Source organism: Pseudochaenichthys georgianus, chromosome 9, assembly GCF_902827115.2.
Source record: "Pseudochaenichthys georgianus chromosome 9, fPseGeo1.2, whole genome shotgun sequence".
Lineage (NCBI taxonomy): Eukaryota > Metazoa > Chordata > Actinopteri > Perciformes > Channichthyidae > Pseudochaenichthys > Pseudochaenichthys georgianus.
Window position 1 is genome coordinate 38507938 of NC_047511.1, and position 14454 is coordinate 38522391.

The 14454-nt window shown below is 39.5% G+C and overlaps 1 protein-coding gene across 1 annotated transcript; it reads right to left on the minus strand.

Annotated features, from left to right (window-relative positions):
- Window positions 1–3440: 3440 nt before the first annotated feature.
- Window positions 3441–8983, minus strand: LOC117452746 (eosinophil peroxidase-like). Its single transcript, XM_034091495.1, has 15 exons — window positions 8972–8983; window positions 8776–8844; window positions 8250–8337; window positions 7981–8156; window positions 7170–7299; window positions 6802–6928; window positions 6507–6713; window positions 5867–6224; window positions 5599–5759; window positions 5239–5497; window positions 4985–5155; window positions 4631–4868; window positions 4327–4526; window positions 4200–4223; window positions 3441–4088 (listed from the first exon to the last, which is right to left on the minus strand). Exons 1-15 carry the CDS (start codon window positions 8976–8978, stop codon window positions 3631–3633), a joined length of 2673 nt encoding a protein of 890 aa, XP_033947386.1. The 5' UTR covers window positions 8979–8983; the 3' UTR covers window positions 3441–3630.
- Window positions 8984–14454: the final 5471 nt, after the last annotated feature.

Here is a 14454-nt window from a genome sequence, read left to right on the forward strand (position 1 = left end):
TTACCATTTGATAAACATTTTAATACATCAATAATTATAATCAAAACATATAATATATATTATTCTGAAATGGGCAAATCTGCATACTTTTACTTTGTGTTACTTTAAGTATATTTTAATGCCAACACTTTTCTACTTTTACTTGAGAGTGCAAGATCTGAGTATAGGCTACTTCATCAAACCCACAGAGGTCTTGAAATCATTTCAAAAATAACGATGTTAAAGAGAGGCTTCCTAAAGTGTTTTTTGTAAGGTATCTTTAGCATATAACAAAATGTGTTGATGTTATCATCTTAAACTGCACTATAACTTTTATCCATTTGTTTTCTTTTAATGTTTCTTTTATGTGTTTAATGTTTATCTTTTCTTTTTAATGACTGATTTTAAATGCCATTTTCTTAATGTCTTTCGTTTTATGTAAAGCACTTTGAATTGCCTTGTGTTGAAAGGTGCTATATAAATAAACTTGCCTTGCCTTGCCTTGCCTTGTAAAAAGTATGTTGAGTTATTTTTGATAACGTCTGAAGTTTCTTTAGCACGCTGATTTGGGTAATTTCAGGATAAGCAGAAATAAACCTAAATAAAGTAATAGTTCTTGAAATTATTTATTGATCATAATGTAATTTTTTTTTTAATTGTGTTTAGGCCCAACAAAATAAAAAATATGGGCTATACCATGTTTTTGAGCTTTTATTTTTGCAAACTAAAAATTAATTTCCGCTTCTGTTCATCTGGCGTTGAAAAGGAAAGTTTTTTTTTTCATCCCCTGGTCCTTTGGCCCTTACCGATACTATTGTCTAAGGGTGGAGTTTGTGCGCCCGGACAATGAATGTAAATCTCCCCCCTTTGGATCCCGCCTCAACCCACCATCTGCCAGCGCGGGACAAAGTCAGATGTTCCCCCAATTATGAGAGCAGTCTTGGGGAATCCTGCTGCCGAGTCTACGCCCCGTCTCCGTGTCCCTCACACACTTCCCCACACATGATTGACAGCTCTACTTAACCATGAACAATCTGTATATGATGACACACTTTAATACAAATTCCTCTACTGAAAAGCAAGGAGACGCGATCTAGGTTATCGGTGGTTGGGCTGTCTCTTGTATGAGAAGCAACATTGAATAAACTCGATTGATGCTCAAAAACTCAGGTAGCCTAATCAACCCAGAAAGCTTGAATATATTTGCAAGAAATCAAGGCTTCTGCAGACTCGAATTCACCCAAAGAGAAAATATGAATTACAAACTTGGACTGACTTTTCATTGCTAATGTTGGGTGTGCCAGACTTCCAACACATCAATCACCTGAGTCATCAAACACATTTGAGTTGTCATAATCAAACAGGTTTATTTGCCATCACATAAGAATGCTTTGTTAACTAATCTCATATAATTTGTTGGCCTATAATGAACCCACATATCCTATTATTACCTGCGTTTAGTTGGCCTGTTTTGGAACGCTTAATCTCGTTTGCAAAAAAATACATTAATCACAATCCTTTAATAGATTGTGTTTAAAATGTGTTCTCCCATATCTCATAAACGTATACATGTGTTTATATAATATTGGTTCAAATCGTATTGCTTGCGAAACTGAAGCTGGCTGGAAGTTGTACATGTTTGGCAGATTAAACAGATTAAACAGATCAAGTCTCGTCCTATTATTTGCATTATGTGTGTTTTGTGATGTGTTTCTGCAGCTCAGCCCCACAGGTGCGCCAGGCTCGGCCGTGATTATCATCCCCACCCGCAGGACTGCTGTCTGAATGTGGGGCTTTTCTAAATTGCTGGAGCGGAGAGTCGGGCGAAAATGGGGGATTAGTCAAACCACAAACGTCTTTCTAATCAATTTAACCCGCTGAGACGGTCAGCCCGTGTGTTTTAGGGAGGAGGTGAGGGGGGAATCAGTGACTGCTAAACCAAACAATGGGGTATCGTGTGCCGCTCGTCCTGCCCAGCATTCCCCTGCTCCCATGGGACACCCGGAGCCACTCTGTGTGGATGGCACTGTGTCCACGGAGGTCAGAAGGGGCGTGGCGTGTGTGGTGTGTGTGTGTGTGTGTGTGTGTGTGTGTGTGTGTGTGTGTGTGTGTGTGTGTGTGTGTGTGTGTGTGTGTGTGTGTGTGTGTGTGTGCGTGCGTGCGTGCGTGCGTGCGTGTGGAGACGCAGCAGCTGGTTTCCGTCCTCCTAGAAAACAACAGAGCTAATGCGACCCACCACGTCTCCCATCGATCGCCATATATTGAGCTGCTTTTTTTGTTTACTTATTTAGGATTTAAGATTAAAGCAGAGTGACCACCTTTAGCCTCATTTCTTCATATCAAAAAAATCTTCTGCTCCAAACATTAGGATTAATCTTTATAAAATCCCTGTTGTGATTTGGAGTAAAATCATTTCCAATACGGAAACAAAGCACATAGAAGGCTTTAAAAAAAAAATACATAGCAAGTTTTAAAGCCAGTTGTTGATTATGAGTCTATTGTGCTTTTCCAGTTTTATAAAACTTGATATATTTGTATTCTGTTGAATTGGGTACAATACATCATTATAGTTCTCCTTTTGAATTACAATCAACCTTTCACCTTCACTGCAGACACTTCAAACCCCTTTCACTCACAGTGAGTGGGGTATTTGTTTACAGCCCACCAAAATACTCCTGTGGTTTAACAATTGTCTGACAAAAACACAACTTCTTAAATATATTAAATTACATATCATTACCTAATATTATAATAACTTTGCTTTAGAAAAAGGGATTGCATTGACCTCCTGCTGAGGAAAAGTATAGTCCATGTGTAAGTGTTTAGAGGGAATAACGTTGTTAAATGTATTTATTGTAGATACAACATTGTGACGACCCCTGCCTTGCTATCGCCTGTTGTGTGTGTGGCCCTTTAAATATTCTCCCTTTTGCCTAACAGCATTGATTAAGGACACCTGGCTACCGGTAGGTTTAAAAGGGCTGAGTCAATAATAATAAATACCTTTTCCTACAAATTCTTGTCCTTCCCACGCTTTTTGTTATGGCCAAGAGCCAGGCCATGACAACATACATAAATATCCATTCCATTTATTTTATTTACTCTAATGGAAAGTATTAAAACGTCTGAAGCTGAATTTGTTTAAAGCACAGATTAAACTTTGTGATGGAGATGTGTTGCTTTGTGTGTCAAGAAGCTCTAGTTTATTTTAAGAACCATTAAGTCCTGTTAGCAGAGCAGAAACGTACTAAAACCACCACAGGTTGTGTCTGCTTTCCTTAAAAGATTGTATGTCAATGCCATCTACTGGTCTGGTTAAGAATATCATCAACTGTGTTTAGGGGGGGTGTGAAAACACATACATCTCCTGAAGTCTCTGTCATTATAAATATCATTCGTAGGCAGGGTTCAATGTGTACAATTATCATTTATTAACATTCATTTTAAAATGACTTGCACTATCACAGCAGTTGTAGACTTTTTAAAATATAACATGACATTAACATCCATTCAATAGATATTCTCAAGAGGCAAAGGTCATTTTGAAGAGAAAATAAAATGATTGAATCAAAATAAAATAAGAAAAAATATAGGACCATATTTTTGCACTCATTTTAGGATGTCATGGGTCTACAGCTGAAGAACATTTTTTTACTCAGTAAACAGAAAATGCCCTGAGAAGGAACTGTCAGCGGTCAGACCGCCGCTGACAGCATAGTCAGACACAAGATAGACCTGGTCCCACTTCTCAAGCTTGATGATCATGCTGCCACTTGCTGAGATGTAACCCCTCTGCATGGTGGTGAATGAGTGCAGAATCCTTTTTCCATTGCGCATCAGATCCAAAGTGGCCTCACGGTTGTAAACGGTGGCGTGGAACTGAAACTCATAAACACCCGGATACTCACACGTAAAATACCCAGTTGTGATGTCATAGCTTTTCTGTCCATTGTAGATGACATCGGAAAATATCAAGGGTCCGCCGGCTTTGAGGAGGTTACCGAGTCTCATGGAGAAGGCAGAGTTAAACATGGTGCCTGGAGGCCCGGGGGGTCCAGGGGGTCCAGGGGGTCCAGAAGCGCCATTCAGACCATGTTGCCCTCGGGGTCCTGAATAAAAAACAGACATGAGTACAATTATACCAACAGGACCTTTCCATACAACCATTTTAAAGTTATAATTCTAAACGTAGGGTAAAAATGCATAAGCTGTAGTTTTACCTGCGGATCCATTTCGGTCAGATCCTGGGTAATAAAAAGGGGAAACAGTCAGTATTTTTTCAAGGATTATAATGTTGGCACTGATCTTGTTTAGTTTACTGTGTCAGATTTCAGGACAAATACTAACCATCATCCTTCCATGCATCAAGGTCAACAGTTTCGATGTTTGCACATGGGGTGTAACCCGGTCCTCGAGGACGGTACTGGAAGGGTTTTTCTGGGACTTCATTTATACCAGTGTTGTCACAGATGATTCGGGCAAGTGACGTGTTTTTCAGTGACTCTCTTTGGGCGTCAGTGAACACTCCATCGTTCTCCCACCAAAGTCTGAAATTGGACAATTTGTTAAAATATAACAATATTGAATGTAAAAAAGAATAACAACACATACCATCTTCCACATTGTGAGCAATGTCAGTTGTGTAACATACCGGTCTCCCTTGCGAATATTCTCAAACTGAGTGGCAATCAGGCAGGCAAAGAGAGGTCCCACTCTTCCTCCAGGGACAAAGGGCTCAGCCACTCCTCCAAGCCACACATCGATGTTTCCAGGTGTTCCATAGAGATCCATAAATTTGGTGGCCAGAACCGTGTTGTTTAACACTTCAGCCAGCTCTACCAGGTTACTGGGCTGTGAAAGCCCACAGAACTGGCGCCATTTGTTGTAGCCTATAAGGAAGTACACAGCGTTAAATTGTTGCCATGTTTTAGGTGTGTGATCTTTAATACCTGTAGGAACAATTATTTTATTCCTAAACAATACATAGGTATAAAAACTAAATTACCAGAGATTCCATGGTCTCTGCCTCTCTGCATGTTAAGGGCAGCCAGATCCAAAGCCAACGTGTTGGTGAATTTGAAAAGCCTGTCCCTTAGCTCTTCAGGCATCATTTGATCCTGCGTGTTCAGCTTGGCCTTACTACCCACAAGGCCCCTCAGAATTGGGTCCAGACCACCTGAGGAACACAATAGATCATTTAGGGTCTAAACTCATTCTCTGATTAGGTAACAACAAACAAGTTAAAGATCTTGGCCAAACCTTCAAAGATGATCCTCCACGGTGTGAAGAAGGCTCTGTGAAGCATAGGGCTGGGGTATGTGGGGTGTTCAACGAATTGCTCATTCAAACGAGGCATAACAGGCGGAATCATCAGGTGAGCAAATCGGTAAGCAGCAGTAGCGAACACATTAGAGATGCTGGGGTCAACACTGTCATCATAACCAGGGTAGGTGGACAGCTGGTTGGCTATGAAGTCTGGACCAACAATGTGAGCCAAGTAGTCTCTGAAAGTGATAACCTGAAAGACAGAAAACATTTTAATGAACTATGCATAATAACGATCCCTTAAATCGTCATTGAAACTTTTTTGTAAGCGATTCAGCTAAACCAATTCCTAACCTGGAGATATGCTCCCATGATTTTGCGTGCCTCTTGGTAGAGCCTTTCTCCGCCCCAATGAGGATTCAGCTGTGCCAGAGCACGGGCCAGCCGATTGTGCTCACGCAAAAACAGAGTGTGTAAAGTGGTCAACGCAATGTTTTCATTGGAACGCTCATCACCTTGAAAGTTGATAAAATGTGAGAAAAAGAGCTGTCAGCCCTGTGCAATGCTTGGAATGATCTAACACGTTCAACATTTGTACATCAGTGTGTTTGCTGCCACTCACCAGCCTGAAAGCAGGGCACCTCCTCTGCATTAACATCATTAGTTATGCGAGCTCGGTTGGCACAAATGTTGGACACCATGTCGGAGAAGGGCAGGTGCTCACGGCCTTCGTCATTGTACATTTTGTTGACCCTCATCAGGCCATCATCTGAACTGAGATCCCGAAGTGAGCGAGCTTTGCTAGGATCTGAACCATACACCTGACCTACATCAATGAAAGCTGTAAGAGCGTTCATCTGCTGACGGGTGGTGCTGGAACCAAAGATGTGGCCCGTTCGTCCAGAACCACAACCTGCCGCCGAGCGGAAGAAAGGCATGCACTCTGCGTCTTCGCCAAAACGCCGGTCGTTGCTAGGAATCTGTTGGGGAGACGAGAAGTAGTTAGCATTCAATGTGTGGGTGTGTGTGTGTGTGTGTGTGTGTGTGTGTGTGTGTGTGTGTGTGTGTGTGTGTGTGTGTGCGTGCGTGCGTGCGTGCGTGCGTGCGTGCGTGCGTGTGTGTGTGTGTGTGTGTGTGTGTGTGTGTGTGTAGAGAGGCACATTTAATGCTGGATAAGACAGACAAAGACAGAGTTCAAGATTTACAATTATTTCAGTTCAGTTTAAATTCAATGATGTCTGTTTTTTTCTAATGACACTGACCTCAATGGGGAAGCAGGGCTCTGTGAGATCACAGCTCTCATCACAGTCGATCCCGTTGTTGAATGAGCGGATAACAGGCGAGTGAGGGGTGAAGCTCAGGTCGTGGTCTGTCCACTGGCCAAAGATGGTCACCATGAATGTGTAGAGTGGATCGCTTGTCACGTCATCGTTTGCTGTTGCCAGAATTCGGTTTGACACGTCCAATACCTGAAGACACAGTGTAGACAGTGAGCACCTAGTAGTACTACATTCGTCTTTTCTTCATTGTCATTGACCATATGTTAAGGTTTCTTACCAATGGCAGAAAGTGATTGTCGATAGTGTTATTATCCCAGCCTCTTGGTTTATAAGTACTATCCTCGTACTCAGCAGGGAGCCAGCGGGTGAAAGGTGTATTGGCGGAGCCAAAAAGGGGGTATTCCCTATATGCAAGAAATAATAAATGAATTAGTGCTCATCTTATATGTTTTTTTTTTATTTATTTAATTAAAATGATAGGTGGGAAACCTAGGCAGCTGCTTACAACCAATACATACAGTAACATGAAAACAAAAACAGAATCAAACTACTCATGAGTTAGTAGTATGAAAGCTATATGTGCAGTTGTCCACACCTATAGTCAGGGGAAATAAATGTAAGGTTTCTATTTAATAGTTGACTCACTGGTTGTTGCAGGTGCTGCTTGCTGTGCGATACGGCGAATAGAAACTCGCCTTGCAGGAAGGGGTCCGATGTCGGGGGGAGCAGCCTGTCAGATCAGCGATGACCTCCAGAGTCTCCTCAGGGATCAGATCTAAATTAAGTAAGAAACATCAGCGACTCAGCTGCAGAGGTGGGAAAAGTTCTCAGATCTTGTACTTGAGTAAAAGTAGAAGTACAAGAGTGTAGTAATCTACAAGTTAAAGTTCTCCAATAAAAATGTGTAAAGTAAAAGTAAAAGTAGCAAAGTGTTTGCATCAAAATGTACTTCAAAAGTATAACTTCTCATTATGCAGATTGGCCCATTTCAGAATACTGTATGTTTTGTTTATTTATTGATGCATTCATGTGTCTATCAAAGATGGTTGAGGTGCAGCTGTTTTAATATCGTTGTATTCTTCAGGGTAGCTTGTGAATTTACTCCAGGTATAACTAAAGTGTATTCAAAATACACGAGTTACCTCTGAATTGCAGTGGAGTAGAAGTACAATGTATAGCCAAAAATGGATATACTCAAATAAAGTATCAAAAAATGTTACTTAAGTACAGTGAGTAAGTCTACTACTTTAATAACAATAATAATAATAATAATAATAATAATAATAATAATAATAATAATAATAATAATAATAGATCGGATTTGTATAGCGCTTTTCCTAATGCTCAAAGACCTTTTACATAAAATCAGAACAGAAACAATACAAAGAAAACAAAAAACGTAACGATATACAGATGTTTCTAAGGAAAGTGACGGGGAGCTGTAAATGTTGCACACCTGTGGCATTGATGGAGCGTCTTCGTCGTCTGTTCAAAGACTTCTGGATCAGCTCCACGGCGTAATGCATGTAGTCTGCAGCGCGCACTGCATTTCGGGTCAGCCCAACAGGCTGCTTCAACGTCCGCAGAATGTCTGAGGGACTCACTACATTCCGCCTCACGCGATCAATGCTCCTGTGTGGTGAGCAGAGACAACATTGATGAATTCATACATTAATAGGAACTAATACCTTCGATTTAGTTCTTCAAAAAGGTTTGTACACTTACACTTTTCTGGAGTGTTCGTAAGCTGAGTCAACATTGGCCTTGGCTGCGATCACAATTCTCTCAATCTCATCTCTTCTCAAATACGATTCTGAAATGCCACATCAAAGACTTTTACAAGATATATTTGTGATACAATACTGTAACATAAAACTCAAACATTTGAACTGGGATAATTATTTCTGAATCAAGGCAAGTTTATTTATATAGCACCTTTCAACACAAGGTAATTCATAGTGTTTTACAAAAATGAAAAACATTAGGAGCATTAAGAAATAGTACAGCGGAACACATTATAAAATGACATTTAAAAACTGTCATTATAAAGAGAAGGAGGATAAAATAAACATTAAACAAGCAAATAACACAGGTATAAAAAAAACATGAATACAAACTATGTAACCTATGAATAGTTCAATTGAAAGCAGGGCAGAAAGAAAGGTCTTGATCTAAAAAAAAGTACAATAAGTCAAATATTTAAATATATCTTAGTGGCTTTTGTAAGCAAGAGGAAGGTGGAAGCACTCACCAGCATTCACCTGGCATTGCAAGCTAAGGTAAAGCCCTGCAGCCAACAGGCACAGAAAACCCTTCATTGCTGCAAAAAAGACAAATATTATCCAGTCAGTGAAGCAAGAGGTGCAAATCTTCAGCCACTCTCAGAAGTGTGTGCTGCATACGTGTAAGTTGTCGGACAATTTATAGCCGGTGTGTTGCTTCATTACCGCCCATTTGTTGTCCGGAATTCCCATCTTTTCTTCCGCGTTCTCACTCAGCATCCCTGTTGAAGTCTGCCAATTAATGATGATCAGCGAAAGAAATAACCTGTCAATCAAAAAAATCAATGTAGCAAATCAAAGTTGCATGATTTCACCGTGTTATGAATCTTGTTTTTCACAGAAGAACAGAAACTCTTAGGGGTAGTTAACTCGAGAAAAACGTTTTCACACATATTACACATTTTGCGTTGTCATTTATTCGTCAATAATTATTTTCGCCATGAATAAATGTCTTGTTCATATTTATTTGTAAATGCTGCATACATTTATAATATAATACTTTTGGATTAGAGAGCTGCAGCGCTTCACTTTAAGAAATTATATTCTGAAAATGCTCTCCCTCTTAATGTGTTACGTTACAGTTTTTCCATAACACAAAGTTACATTTCCAAATCTGGATTGTTAATTTTAACTTTTACTGTATGTGTGTGTCTATTCCTTTCAAGCTAATTTCTTGTTTCGAGTTTTGAGTATTTATTAAAACATTTTCGAAAAGTGCTTTGTGAATATTATGTGAGTCTCGTCCTACACATAATAAGGTCTACACACGATAACGCATTCCACTAGTAGGACGATGTAAGTCGATTCCGGTCAAATTAGTTTAAGGAAGTTAATCGTGACGTAACATTCAAGTTCCTGAAACTCCAATGATACCGTGGCTGCATTTTGACATGCCATTGAAACTCAGTATTGCGATTCCTGCCAAACGAAAACATCTTCCTGGACCAATGCTGAAAAAAAGGGTCTGATGTTGTCCTATAGACCCGTGAAATAATTAACAATAAGTCTACCAGCACCTGAGCATTGGATAACAGCTCCTTTAATAACCCGCTAATGTCCAAGCTTTTCAATATGATGACAACTTTTAAGACGATCCCAGCTTTTGAATAAACGAAAATTAATGTGAGCTTCCTTTTTGTTGGGATTCTAAACATATATATTAGGCCTACATATAAATACCATCCAAAAAAACGTACTTTAACTTGCGCAGCTTTCTGCACAATAGGGGAAAATAACTTTTTATATTACATTTGGATATTAAACGCAATTTTTGGGGGGGGTTGCTGTCGGTGTGTTGTTGGTGCACAAACACACACGCAGACACGCACACACTCAGACACAATGATTACTTGTTCTTATCATCTCAACAGATTCCCAGCCGAGACCCTCTGCTTAGGGGGACACACAGAAGACTGCACTTCTTTCTTTGGATTTATTTGTGCTTTAAGAACTAGAATTCTCATTGTGATGGTAAGCACTCATTCCTATCTGCTATAATTAGGTTTGTGGGCGAGTCTCGTGTTCCACCTTTATTACTAATACCTGTGCATGTCATCAAGTCAAATCTCTACTAACAGAAGCAGCCAGGTGACCTCATTGCAGTCAGAGATCACACATCAGATTACACATGATCTTTGCAAAAACAAGCAGACATTACATTGCATTTAGCTGACGCTTTTATCCAAAGCGACGTACAAGTGCGTTCGACCAACAAAATAAAAACTTGAAGAAAACAGAATCATATAAACTACATCAGGTTTCATAGAGCAAAAACATTTCAAGTGCTACTCAACTGGCTTTAGGTAAGCCAGTCCTTTATTAGTATATAAGTGCTTTGTTAATAGTTCTATCGCTCGAAGTGGAGTCGAAAGAGATGACTTTTCTATGAAGGTAGATATGGTGCAAAATGCGAGAGCGTGAAAACCTGATGTGAGCACTTGCAGAAAAAAAATCTGAGCTTGTGTGCATATTTACACTTGTATAAAATATCCACGTAACTGTGAACCAAATGTACACTTGTATAAAATATCCACGTCACTGTGAATCAAATTTACACTTGTAAAAAAAATATCCACGTAACTGTGAACCAAATTTGAAGTCACAGAAGAAAAAAAAAAGTTTTGTAGCTTGTAGGAAAAAAATGAACTTAGAGATGAAATGTTCACTTGCAGAAAAATACATATTTTTTAAATATATTTTCCATTACAACTGCAACTTTATTTATTACAACCTTTCAAATCAGTCATTACAACTTGACGAATCTGCTCTGTGGCAGTATAAATCGACGAATCTGCGGTCTTGACTTTTGCTACACTTCTTGCGATAAATGTGTCGCAAAAGTAATTTTCACCTGTAGATGTGGGGGAGGGAGGGGGGTTGGAGCGAAGGGGTGGAGCTATCAGAACAACGAGGCTCGGGTGACTGGAGACTGCGGGGCTAACGGTTCGTGTCGCTACCAGTCCGCTGACATGGCGCATCAATCAACGGTAAATGTTGCCCATTACTTGCCCAGTATTACTTTGAATATTATTATTGTGATTGAGGATTAAATCCGCTTTGAAGACCACCGTTTTATATCGTGCAGTTTAGCGGCAAAATAACGTCAGTTAGCCAGCTAACGATAGCTTTGTTGAGTTTATGCTAGCTAAACAAGTAGTGGTTGTAGTCTATACAGCAGTAATTCATATATTATAGCCTACTGCTTTGGCACTAACGGTTGATAACCGTTTATGAAAATAAAACCAATTGAACTGTACTGAAATAATGACAAGTTTTATAATTGTCTTGGGCTCCTGCTGTGTTTTTAAAGCCTTTGTAAATTATCCATGCTATTATATATTTTGAACGAAGACTTCAGAATCTTAAAATCCCTTAACGTTTGTATGCAATTGTGCTAAATTCAACTCTGGAATCAAGCAAATATTAATATGTTTGCATGACATTAGTTATTTATATTTTGCCATCACTGAACTATACGTTTAATACATTTAAGTCAAGCTAAGGTACATGTGTTACATGTGTACAGCTAGTTAGTGCTCTTACCTGTGATGCCTCCTCCAAACAGCATAATAACCAGACTGTATCATTAAAACGAAGTACCAGTTCTAGATCCTTGACTTTAGACAAACAATTCAAAAGACAACATGTATTTAAAGACCAATCTTTCTTTGAAGGTGCCTCTTAACCTGAGATATTAGTTATACAGTAATAGTATTGACAATCTAAAAAAACTGAGCAACTCAACAGTCAACGAGAGACAGCAAGCGCATTTCGTGGCATCTGCAGGCAGTGGCAAGTACTTCCGGCATATGCCACAGAGGCCACAACTTGCCGAGGCATCTGCCACTGCTCAACGGGAGTTGCCACAAGATGCCAGAGTAAGAGAAGGTTTACTGTACCTGCCACTCGCCTTCCGTGGCAAACACTGCTATTTAAACCCGTATTTATCGTGTAAAATGTCGCTGTTTAGGCATGACTTTATCGAACTGATCTGTACACAGGACTGATGTGCGATCTTTGTTTTTCAAAAAGATTATACATTATCATTTCTATTCAATTTTACTTGGAGCATGGTTTGCTAAAATAAACAAACGTGCTATATTTATGATGAAATATTGGCAAGTGAGGGTTGCAACGCCCTTGGCAATTGTCGCTTCTTGAGGTGAGTTTACACTGCTTGCTACGATAAACCAGGTGTTATGACTAGTAAAGACAAATACATATCTGTATTGACACAGCAACGTGTACACTGGTGTTATTAGACTTGGCTACAGACTTAGGGCGGCTGTAACCGATTGCAGTTGCCACTGCTAGTGAGATACTAAGGTTTACTTTATAAATTAGGCAAAGGACTTATATTTGCCCCATGCCTTCAGCAGCAGCAGGCCATTCACTTTGATTTTATCCCGTTATGAAATGTCATCATTTCGACAATAAAGAATTGCTATAAACGTTATCTTGCACGTTTTATCGAACCATCTCCGTTTCTAACTTTCAATATATTTAAAAAGAGATCTCTCTCTCATCTGCGTGCGGGGGCGGGGCCTCACAGACATGCTGCTGCGCTGTGCACACTCTTATTATACATCCATGTGTGCACACAGTTCTGCCGGTAATGAATATTAGGATACATTTTGTGAGGAAACTTTTCCACCAATAATTCCAATAAGTATTCCAAAATGTATTCACTTCAGGTTTACGAAAGTAACTGTATTCGGATTAGTTGTTTATCAAATGTAACGCGAGCTGAATACAGTTAGGCTACTTGGTTTTTGTATTCTGATTACGTAACGCCGTTACATGTATTCCGTTACATGTATTCCGTTACTTAAAATGCTGTTACAAGGAACCCGCAGCTGCATGAGTGAATGTAACAGTCTAAACATGGCTGGATTTGAAGTCGGAGAGGTTAAAGATGTCAGCAGGGTAACGGAATAGTTGCGCTGTCATGTTCTTATATGGGACAGACAGACCGCAGCGATTGCGTTATTGAATGGTAAATATATATATATATATATATATATAAAAAACACACACCCAAGTACTTTTTCAGCTGTAATTGCATACTTTTTATTGACAGTATTGCATTTGGAGAGGCAGGGTGACAACGGAAAGCTTGGTAGCCTATTACTTAGATACGTTTTACATTTTTGTAAAATGTTCATGTTAGCATGGGTAGCATGATCATGTTAAGACTATGAATATCATTTTACCACAACAGTGGATGAACAATTGATATATGTGTTTGAACAAGAACAACAGGAAGAACAAAGTAAAAGGGACGAACAAATGTGTGAACAAGTATTAAGAACAGTGTATGGAAAAAGTGATGTGTGTTAGAACAAAACAAAGTAAAATGAATGAGAAGGAGAACAAAGAGGGTTCAACAGAAAAAGATTAATTCAGCCAAAAAACACAATTTTGATTAATCTAAAGTGTAAAACAATCTTCAACACAGACCAAATTAGTGCCCTTGGACAACAACATATATGGTAAACGATAAATTAAATTGAGAGAGTGGGAGACTGAAAATGATTACTATGATAAATATTCAAACTATTTACAAAACTATTTACAGAAGCTCCTGTTGAAACATGGTTCAACAGAGCAACACAAACAGGTTTGTCAACAATAACAATTAAAAATGACGAGGCCACTTTGCCAGGGGGAGGTGATCCAGCGACGAGACAATAAAGCAATTCATATTAAGTTCTGTTGAGACACCACAGGATATAAAACCTTCCAAGCGATGACCTCTCCTCACCTTTCACACCGTCTTTCCTCAGGAGACTCAGGGTCCTTCAACGTCATGCAGCACAATAAGCACCCACCCACAATTGTTGTTCGCAACAAGCACAATTGTGCGAACAACAATTGTGGGTGGGTGGGGGGGGGGGCATTTTACAAATATTTACAAACAACTATTTACAAAAAAGCAATACAGAACTCTAGTCTAGGGCATCCAGGGGCCTAATCATTTGAAAAAAACAAGGAAGGTTCTTTGTGAAAGGGACATCCTCTTCATCTGTTTCCTGGGCCCTAAAAAGCAGAGCAAGAATAGGAACAGTGGTGAATAATGGGAGAGAATACAGTTGGGAGCAGACTGAACAGAGGACATAGCAATATTCATGTTAAAATGTTTGCACAAT